This window comes from Pterocles gutturalis, unplaced genomic scaffold, assembly GCF_000699245.1.
Source record: "Pterocles gutturalis isolate BGI_N339 unplaced genomic scaffold, ASM69924v1 scaffold18354, whole genome shotgun sequence".
Taxonomy (NCBI): Eukaryota; Metazoa; Chordata; class Aves; order Pterocliformes; family Pteroclidae; genus Pterocles; species Pterocles gutturalis.
Genome location: NW_010131147.1, coordinates 23,608 through 34,047, shown reverse-complemented (window position 1 = coordinate 34,047; position 10,440 = coordinate 23,608). Strand labels below are relative to the sequence as shown.

The following is a 10,440-nucleotide window of genomic DNA, read 5'->3' as shown; positions in this document are numbered from 1 at the left end:
TAGTTAAGAAGTGGAAAAAAAACGCCTGCACATCAATTGCAGACAGGGAGAGGAGCGAGAGTATGTGAGAGAAACAACTCTGCAGACATCACCACGGTCAGTGAAGAAGGAGGGTAGAAGGTGCTCCAGGTGCTGGAGCAGAGATTCCCCTGCAGCCCGTGGTGCAGTTCATAGTGAGGCAGCTGTGTCCCTGCAGCCATGGAGGGTAACGGGGGAGCAGAGATACACCTGCAGCCATGGAAGATCCCACACTGGAACAGGTTGATGCCTGAAGGAGGCTGTGACCCCTAGGGAAGCCCATGCTGGAGCAGATTTGCTGGCAGGACTTGTAACCCTGTATCTGACCCTTTTGCTGTATGGAATATATCAAGACCTCAGAGGTTCTTGCTCAGTACACAAATCACCAAATAATTGCTACACTCAAGACTCTGTAAAATGTGGTGAAAGTGTCATTAAAATTTCATGTTAGGTCTAAGACACATTTTACATATTTTATTGTATTTTATGTATTTTCTTCCATTTCACTTGGAGGTGAATCTAAGTTGAACCTGCTTAGTGCCTGAACTTTGCAAATGCAGCCTCCTAATGTGGGAGCTGTGTGTGGTTAATAAACTGCTTTTACTGTTATTTTTGGTACAGAGGACCAACGCTTGCTTCTACTTTAATTCGGGTAATCTGGAATGCCTTGCTTCTTGGGAAACCCTTTAAATCTCTCTGCCCAAGGAGCTAGTGTAGAATAGTCTCTATCCTCCTCTGTTTTTCTGCCTGAAACTCTCAAGCATATTTATAGGGAGAGGGAAGACAATGGTGGAATTATTCTCTGCTGCCAAGGTTGTTAATGTTTGCAGGTAGCGCAGCTGAAGACCTGCTGGAGAATCAGCCAGCACCATGGAGGCTTGCTTGAGGGCTTTAGAAGCATTCATTTCTCCCTCTGCTGCCACAATCTGAAAAGTAAGAGAAATGGAAACCACATTGTGACACTACCCATAGAGGAAAAAGCCACCTTTACAACGAGGAGAAAACACACAGGCACATGGATGCCTGGGACAAGGATACAGGACATTGCAGCTTGGGGGTGGGCACTGCCTGTGGGTCTCACCTTAGCTCTTGCCTCTCGAGCAGCCTCTGCTTCAGCTGCCATTGCCCTCTGCATGGCCACGGGAATCCTGACATCTTTGATCTCCACACGGGCCACTTTGATTCCCCACTGCTCCGTGGCACTGTCAAGGATAGCCTTAGGGACAAAGACAACCCACCATAAAGAGCACGGTGATGGCAGAGAGAAAACCATGTGGTGTACCCTGCTGCCTGGACAGAATGAAAGGCAGCGTGCAAACCCGCAGAACAGAAAGATGGAGCCCTCCCAGGGCATTGACATCCAATGTGGTGTGCGTACGGCCTGTACTGCAACCTTACAAAACACTTTGCTGATCAACATTGGTGTCTGAGACAGGGTGTCCCCTGTGTGGGTTCTCCACTGTCTCCTAAATTTGATCCCTATCCTTTCTTTACTTACCAAACTTCTCCCTTTTACAAAGTGGTACTACAGCAATTTCCTAAAACAGCATGATGCTGGAAAAGCATGTAAAAGCGCACTACAGGTGAATGACACAGCACAGCCCTGCAGCACTGGCACACTCTTCTGTGCCCAGGCTCCCCAGCACTGCTGCAGTCCACATCACCACCGTGCCCCAGCTCTAACCACGGCTGATGTCCTGGCTGGACAGGGGTACACTCTCTCTTTTTTTCTGGCTATGCCTCATCTTTGACTGAAAAGAGTAAATCAGATTTTGGCTTTCTTCTCTGCTCCCTCTTTGGCTGCCAAATTAAAAAAAAAACAGATGGCATCTTAAAGCATAAAACAACTTGGCTCTGTACTCTTCGTTCTTATTACAGGAGATAAAAGTTGTGCCTTGATTAAACCACAATCCAGGGTGTGCTCAAGACAGAGCTTCCCAGGAGCAGCAGACTTCTTTCTCACCACTTGCAGCAGCCTCTGTGCAAGGACTAAACCAATATATTCAATTGACTGGATAATTTCAGAATCTTCATTGCTTTTTGATAGGAAATTCCTCTTCTACAAAAACCTGGCAAAATATCTGTAGAATAACTCTTTCTGAATCTAAACAATGAGATGTATAATTGAAAAAAAACAGAGGAAAATTTTACTATCATTCTTAAAGAAAGAGAGTTTCTTTCTAATTTGCTTCTCCCCAGAACAAATCTCCATGCTTGTCAGTGAATCAGAGAGCCAGGCTTACCTGGATACTATGTGCAATCTCCTCACGACCTGCCAGGAGCTGAGCCAAGCTCTGTGTACCCAGAACATTTCTCAGGGTTGCCTGTGCCAAGAGGAAGGTAGCTGAGTGGACATCAGCGATATTAGCGACGGCGCTGACAGCACTGTGGATCCTGTAATACACCACCCCATCGACTTGGGTAGTAACAGCATCCTTCGTGAGAATCTGCATTGGAGAAATGCACAGAACTAGAGAAGGATCCAAAAACATACCCCTCGCCAAGGAAGAGGAATAGTTTTTTTTCCCTTAGTGAGGAAAAGGCCTGATAATTCAAGGAGATTAAGAATTTATTTTTATTTCTTTGCCATTCCCCTGAGAAATTACTTCAAGGAAGTCGTCCTGCATCACCAACAGTTTACACCAGGGCAAAATGTTGTACACAGCCCTAAAACAACTGTTCCGATAGTAAGTGAATCTCATAATGGGCAAGAATTTATTTTTCAATTATAAATTATGGTTACGCCCTTCCTTTCTTGCAGAAAGGGCCATCACTGATTTTATACATTGCATGCCATCTGAAAGATCTGTGCTACTTCCTCTAAACAACATATTTGTAAGAAACACCAGCAAATTAAAACAAAAGTGAAAAGCAAAGTGAGAGAAATTGCGAGAAGAAACTCTGAAAAATTAATATTTAAGTATTCATAGAGAGTTGTGTCATCTTTTGCCAGACAAGTCCCCTGTACCTGAGCAGGCAGTACTGACGATGCTCCACTGTCTCTTCCCTCCTCAGCATCTTTTGCCTGCAAGTAACTGCTTCACAGAAGCCCTGCCAGCAGCTACAGAAGCCTTGCCAAAAGCTGCTAAACTTTGTACAGCACAAGTACTACAACCATCTTCCTTCCAGCCTTTTGTTTTGGGGAAGCCGTTTTTCATTCCACCACATGCACCCCTGCAACCTGCACTCTGAGAAAAGGCTCTTTGTGAATATGGAAAGATAATGGTCCAAGAAACAGCTCCTGGGGAATGCAATGGGCAATTCCAGGGGCCAAAGGAGTCCTGGGGCCATCCTGTCTCCCTCTACTTTTCACGTAACTAAGGGGACAGGACCGTCAACTCCACCAGCAGAAGCAGTGTACTGTGGTGGGGCTGGGGCCACAGGGAGCCAAAACTTTACCAGGAGGACAGGAATTGCTCAGCAACTGATTCTTCAGATTAAACTCCTTGGTCAATGTTTATCAATAAAATGCCTAAAGATATGCCTCTACGTTCCTGCTTGGATCTGAGTTTTGTTGGTGATTGTCTGCTAATTCCTTTTAATTTAAGGAGATTTATTATCCATATGTAATTTGCCTTTTAAGAAACATGTAGAGTGTTGATAGCTTTGAGCAACAAATACAACATCAGTGAAGGCTTTTTTGAATGGACACGAACTTCTGGATGTCTTACACTAGCCTACTGCTTCGTTTCCATGTGTGGAATAAGAATACATTTAGGAATTTTTTTGCTTCTCTTTTCTTGTTCTCTCTGTCTCGCATTTGCAGTTCTACCCTTACCTCCCTTATCTTCTGTCTCACAGTTCTGAATGTCAGCAAGAGACATTTGCTTGCCTGCAATGATGTACCTGCAGGTTTTCATGTGTAGAAGTTTTGTAAGCAGTTTGGAAGACAGAAGATACAGCAAATAAGCTAAATTCTATATAGTAGCTCACAAGGGACTATAAAACACCTGCATTGTTTTTTATCATGCAATGTATCTGCTCTGTGTTATATTTCTGGTTTAGATAGCTGCTGGAGAATAGTTACCTCTTGTGGAGGAATGTTACAGGTATTCGTTCTAAGATCAACCTTAATAAACGTATCTGTACATGGAAGTACTAGTATCAAACCTGAAAAATAAAAATAATTAGATTAAACTCTTGTTTCTGAAAGCTGCATCTAGAGCCAGGTATCCTGTACAAAGCAAACAGATAGAAGTCTCCACAGTGTGGAGAATGAGACCACCTACAGCTGTCCTTTCTTCTTTAGGAGGTGGCAACAGTGACGTTTTCTATATTCAAATAACAGAGGAAAATGCAGATATTGGCAAATAATGTGAATTTATTAGAGCTTAATTACCTAGTGCTATGAACTGGGAACGGGCAGATTGCACCTCTGGTCTCAAATTTTGGCAAAAACTCCTTCTATGCCTTTGTTTAGTTTCCCCTCTTTAGATCATGAGCCATTTACAGTACAATATGTGTCCCCAGGAAAGACATCCCTCAGATTCAGATTCCTGCACCACCTGTAGGCTCCTACATGAGGGACACTGTCCTAAGATCTGACCCGTCCTGTGAAGGAGTCCCCACTCTCCCTTCACTGGAGAGAGAGACTTGACTTAACTAATTTTCTGATCTCAGCACCTTGCTTAGGTGCCCAGAGCCAGGCAGAACAGCTCTGCAGCTGCCCTGGGTGTTCTTTGGACCACACGGCTGTTATTCAAGAGGAAAGACAGTACCTGAAGAAGGCTTTTTCCTCTTATTTCAGCTTCCAGTTTGCCCAGTTTCACTGCACAGTGGTGGTAACTACACCGATGCAAATACCTGATGTTGTTGGGTGTGGTTTGTATTTGTGATTAGTAACCTGATTCTAGGTGACTGTAACCAACTCGGTGTATATGCAGAGCATCCCTGCTCAGACACATTGACGATTTTCAGAGCAGAAGACTGCTAAAGAGCTGTCAGCAATAAGCAGTGTTGGAAGTGAGGTACAGGGAGAGCGGCTGCAGCCACCCAGAAAAGTCTGCAGCAGAGCTGAAGACTGCATTTAAACCTCCCTGCTCCCCCTACAGTGTCTGCAGCACGAGCTCAACCTTCCCAGCAAAGCCCTACCTGGTATCAGGGTCCTCAACCTTCTGCATTGTGCTGTGATAGGGGGGTGGCTTTATCTTCTCTTCAGAAAAACAAACAGCCTGCATGTAAAGGAACTGCAGCAGAGAGGATCCACCTCTGCTTTGAAGAAGGATTTCATGGACCTCTGCAATTCTCTGTGTGGTTAGAGTGCATCGTAATAAAATAAAACCAACACATTTTAACAGAACAGGACTGCATGCATTTACCTGGTCCCTTGGCTTTCTTAGACAGTACATGACCCAGCCGAAATACAACAGCACGTTCATATTCTCTGATGACCTAGGAAAAAAATTTGAATTTAGAATTTTACAACTAATTCTATTCCTGCTCTCTGGTCTGATGTTTTTTAATGTTTGGCATCCATACTAAATGTGAAAAAAGTACAAACAGTATAGGAAACAACAAAGCTGCAAATCGCCAGCATTTTACATGTCCTCACCTCATTGTTTTCTAGAAAAATTCAGATCCTGGCCCTGCAAATAGTTTACAAAACAGATCAAATATGAAAGAATTGCCACTGATCTAATGCGGTTACCCACAACTCTCTCAACATCAGTGCTATACTCAGAGGAGCTGAAGGCAAAATACGCCTCACCTCAGATAATGCAGATAACTACTTCAATTAGTGTATCAGGACTTCTCAAGGCCTGGTGTTTAGAGCAATCACCCAGGCAACTCACCCCTAAAAATTGCTTTAAATTAGTCATATTATGCCCATGTCTTGAAGGGATTATCGGTTTAGGTTGTATAGTTGCTTAAAGCAGAGACCCATGCTCCCATGTACCCATGTTAATCACTATTGCTAGCACCATCAAAGATGAGTTCTTCAGAAAAGTTTATCGATTTCATCTCCCGGAACTGTAAAGCAGGGAAGTATAACTGGTGATGGAAACTGAGACTGGAAGAAATTAAATAAATTGTGGCAAAACAGAAAGTCAGTGGAAGAACATGGATCTCTTGGTCCCAGACAACATATTCACTACAAGCCCTTATGAATTCCAAAAAGTGAATGTGAAGTGTCTCATTTTAACAAAAACAGTAAGTCAGTGAACATAAGTAACCGCAATGATAATACAGAGTTATTTATGTGACCCAGATCCCACTAGCTTACCTTGATACATGCCCAGATGGAAACAGGAAAGGTAATAAGCACCAGGAAGAAAGAAAGAGAAACCAGGATCCAGCCACAGACACCAATTCCTTCCCGCCTGTCAGCTATAAAAAAAAAAAAGGAAGAAGAGCAATGAATGCAAATTTTGAAAAGAGTTATCCAAGGGATGTAGATCTAGCCCAGTGCAATCATGAGGGACTGCAGAGTCCACAGAGGCTCATTCCCTCTTCCTCCCTCCCATCGCTCACTGAAAGACATGAAAGACCTAACAAAATATCCAACCTTATGTCCCTTCTGCTCAAAAGGTTAAAAGGTTCAGATAGTACATTTTGCAACAGGAAAGAAAGAAGAAAAATGAAAAACATTGGCAAAGGTGGGGGCTTTGAAGGAAAAAAAACCTGGAGTATCCATGGCTGTGAAACACAGCCAGTGCGCCATGGCTGGGGCAAAAGATTTAGTTTGTACGAAATGGGTAACAAGGAAACTTAAGGGAATTCCTATTGTCTTTAGATGGAAATTATGAGGAATATTGATGGACCTGTTCTTCTCCACTGGACCACAAGCTTCAAAACCAGTGCTTGTCAAAATGCATGTCCATTAATTTTGAGTAGTTCTCTCACTATGTTCAGCAATTCTCATCCCAAAATGTAATTATTATGAAATTTCATTATTTTATTATAAGGAAATCAATGTATATAAAAATAATCTCATTATTTTCATGCCTGGAGGGAAGAGAGTGGTGGGTTGTTGTTCAAGTACTAAAGTTTGGGAGGCTCTTTTTAATGGAAAGATGATCAAGGAGCTGCTGCTCTTTGAAGAGAAGACCAGCGGGAGCTGCTGACATTGTCACAGAAGAGGTGTGGAAGAGGGTGAGGAGTGAAAGAGGCCAGTCCTACCAGCAGGACAGATTGCTGCAAGGTCAGCTGACTTTTTCTAAATGCAGAAATGCCATGGATCAGGAAAGTCACAAGAAAAGCAGAAGCAGTAAGGATGCAGGCTGGGCTAGCCCCCGGGGCTGCCTGCCTGCCAGGTTTGAACCAGACGAGGATTTTTGCAGGCATGAGCATCAGCAGATGGGAAGCTGAACACTGCAGCCTGCTCTTCATCCCTTCCCAACGCACAGAGGGACAAAGGCTCAGAGGTCTCCTCAGTGAATCCCCCCTCATGCTGATGCAAAGATGCAATGTGTTTTGGATATGTTACCTCCAAGGTATAGGATAGCACTGGGGATTTCTGACATCAAATTAAAATTCATAACCAGATAGAAACTGATAAATAGAAAATTAAACAATTTTCTATTTTGTGAGAAAAAAACTTGTCACCACAGTGAAACAGCGTGAGGCTACCTGATCTGTAAGGCACAACCTAACAGACCAGTGGAGCAAGACCAACAGGTTTGTCAGAAAACCCCCAGCAACCCCAGAGGAGAGACACAACATAGCCCTCCGGCAGCTCCTTCCTCTCTCTGCTGGGTGTGTAGCTGCACTACACACACCAGCAATGAAGCCATAACCGCAAACCCAGTGATACAACCAAGCCCTTTGCTGCTCGCAGTTTTTCCCTCCCTACTTCTGAAGTCCCTGCTGCAGATTTAATCACACATAAATACATTTGCATCCAAGAGGGCCAAGTTTCAGGCTTTCCCGAGAGCTGGTCACAGAATTCCTGCACTGGGAGCCTGGCTTTCCTCCTGACCCTTTCCAACAAAAAGGAATATAAAATCCCTCATTGTTTGATGAGGTATCATCAGCCATTCTGCAATCAGTGGTAGGGATGATGTGAAGAGCTCCCCTGAGTAAATTACCATGCAAACCTTAAGGCCACGTGTTTAAAGACAGGACTTTTAAGATGTTCTTCACGTTACACTAGTGGTGTGTCAAGCTACAACAGGTACATGAAGTACCAGCAGTCAAGCCTCTTTTAATCAGTGGAAGGAGATCAAGGAAACTCATGGAATGGGCTTCATTTATAATTCTTAATCAAAAGCTTGGGGAAATTAATCAGGAAAGGATGTTTTGTTCACCTAAATAATTAGCTTACAGAAAAATATCTGAAGATCTTTTTCTCCAGTGTCAAACTTGGTTATGAAGAAACTCCTCAAGAGCAATTTTGGATTGTAGCATCATCTGCTGTCATCCACCCAAGACCACTTTGAAGATATCTGGTAGGAATGACACAATCCACATACAGGGAGGAGTGGCTGGGAACAAATGCCTCCACCCTGCAAACTGATATTTGAGCAGCTGAGAAGAGGTAGGGGGTCAATATATCACTTATCACCACTATGGGCAAAAAGCACACATCCAAACTTGACAAAGTACAACTGAATCCTTCTCCATGAGAACTGTCCTAGAAATCCTGATGCCAGCTAAAAATGTAGATTCCAATGAGAAAAGCAGGATATGTCAGTATGTCTTCTTAATGGTGAATCCAGACCTAGCTCTGCTAAAAACATTACATATATTCTGTGATTACCCTGAAGTTTCAAACCATTTAACCACAAGACAAATGGAAGACTCCAGAGAAACACAATAGTGAAGAATAAGGATGAATCACAATCAAACATATCAGTGACCTGGCTTTGCCATGCCTGTAATATGGTTTACAATAGTTGCAACCAGCAAAAAACCTCACTTGGGTCTATAGTCCAGAGCAAACCAAGAGCTGCAATTCACTGCAAAATGTGAGAGCTCATCAATCAGCAGTTGTGGAAAAGCTCCAGGACAGTTGTAGGATCCACTTTGATTTTTCTTGATATACAAAACTGTGATGTGGGTGTCAAACTTGAAAAGCAAATGAAAAGCTCATATCCAAGTTGTCTTGTGAAGAATATAAACAACTGTGGGCAAAAATCTCCCAAAGCAAAAAAGAGAGGTGGAGTAGACTTAGCCTTTTGCAACCGCTTTGTACCCTCCTGCTTTCTACAAGCACCCAAATCAATTCTGCCAAGACTCATCCTTGTCCCACCATACTATCCATACTTACGGCCAGACACAAGGGTAAAAACAGAACAAACAGCCTGTAACAGCTTTGGTTTGGCATCAGTTCCCTTGCTGAAAGAGAGTACCAGGTAGGTGCTCATCACACAAGTCCAAACAAAACACATCAAGTGTCCTTTCAGGGCTGAAAAATTCTTCTACCTTCCCCAGCTCTCATTTTTCCCTTTCTGCCCCATCCCTCCATACAGAAGTGTACCAATAGCTGAAACAGCCATTTTTGTCCCTTTAGTGGGGTCATTTTGGCAGAAGGTGGATGATGACGTATGCTGGCAGGGCAGTACAAAGCAATTCACTCTGTTACTCATGGTGGCAGATTTTGAATTCTCATCTCCAACCTATGTGGAAGACATGATGAATGCCTAGGATCAAATGTACTTTTTTTTCTTTGTTTAGTTTTGCTCTTTTTTATTATTACTACTATTCCCCCCATTCCCCCCCCAAACACACACACAAAGGCTTACCAATTAAATTCTCCATGTTGTTTTTCTTGGGTGCCTTTCTCTGGGGATCCATCCCATTTGAGGTCAGCTCTGATCCCCTCACAGATGAGACAGCAGCATACCTTGAAACTGCACAGTGGTCATGCAAAGGGCTGAAGAGAGAAGCAGGGTGAGAGAAGGAAAAATCCCCACTTGTATGAGAGCCCTCTGGGAGTCAAGTTACCCTGGTGAGGAGGGGTGTTTACAAAAACAAAGTCTTGTGGATCTGGGTTGTCTCTGATGTAACTTCATGGTCTACTGTGCCCATCTTCTGGCTGGGAATGTACTTGGCCCAGCTAGTTTTACAACTCACAAAATTCAAGATGGAAATTATTTCTACGACTCAGTAATATCTGTCACCAGAGAGAAAAAACAAGACAAGACAGAAAGGGAAGATAAAAAGAGAACAAGTCTTATGAGAAGCGGCTGAGGGAACCGGGGTCGTTTAACCTGGAGAAAAGGAGGCTAAGGGGAGACCTTATCGCTCTCTACAACTGCCTGAAAGGAGGTTGTAGCGAGGTGGGTGTTGGTCTCTTCTCCCAAATAACAAGGGATAGGACAAGAGGAAATGGCCTCAAGTAGTGCTAGGGAAGGTTTAGATTGGATATTAAGAATAATTTCTTCACCAAAAGGGTTGTCAAGCATTGGAACAGGCTGCCCAGGGAAGTAGTTGAGTCACCATCCCTGGAGATATTTAAAAGACGTGTAGATGTGGTGCTTA

At 43.4% G+C, this 10,440-nt stretch overlaps 1 protein-coding gene across 1 annotated transcript; it reads right to left on the bottom strand.

Annotated features, from left to right (window-relative positions):
• Positions 1-743: 743 nt before the first annotated feature.
• STOML3 (stomatin (EPB72)-like 3) lies at positions 744-9,753 on the bottom strand. The gene is made up of 7 exons (XM_010080508.1): positions 9,702-9,753; positions 6,242-6,345; positions 5,337-5,409; positions 4,046-4,128; positions 2,262-2,465; positions 1,100-1,234; positions 744-944 (listed from the first exon to the last, which is right to left on the bottom strand). Exons 1-7 carry the CDS (start codon positions 9,751-9,753, stop codon positions 744-746), a joined length of 852 nt encoding a protein of 283 aa, XP_010078810.1.
• Positions 9,754-10,440: the final 687 nt, after the last annotated feature.

What these genes read in the sequence shown, in the direction of transcription:
- STOML3 (XM_010080508.1), bottom strand. Translation starts at nt 9,753, where the DNA reads ATGGATCCCCAGAGAAAGGCACCCAAGAAAAACAACATGGAGAATTTA. An exon ending in CCATCTGGGCATGTATCAAG is followed by an intron (nt 5,410 to 6,241) that starts GTAAGCTAGTGG and finishes TTTTTTTCCTAG; the next exon opens with GTCATCAGAGAATATGAACG. An exon ending in GTAACATTCCTCCACAAGAG is followed by an intron (nt 2,466 to 4,045) that starts GTAACTATTCTC and finishes TCTCCAATGCAG; the next exon opens with ATTCTCACGAAGGATGCTGT.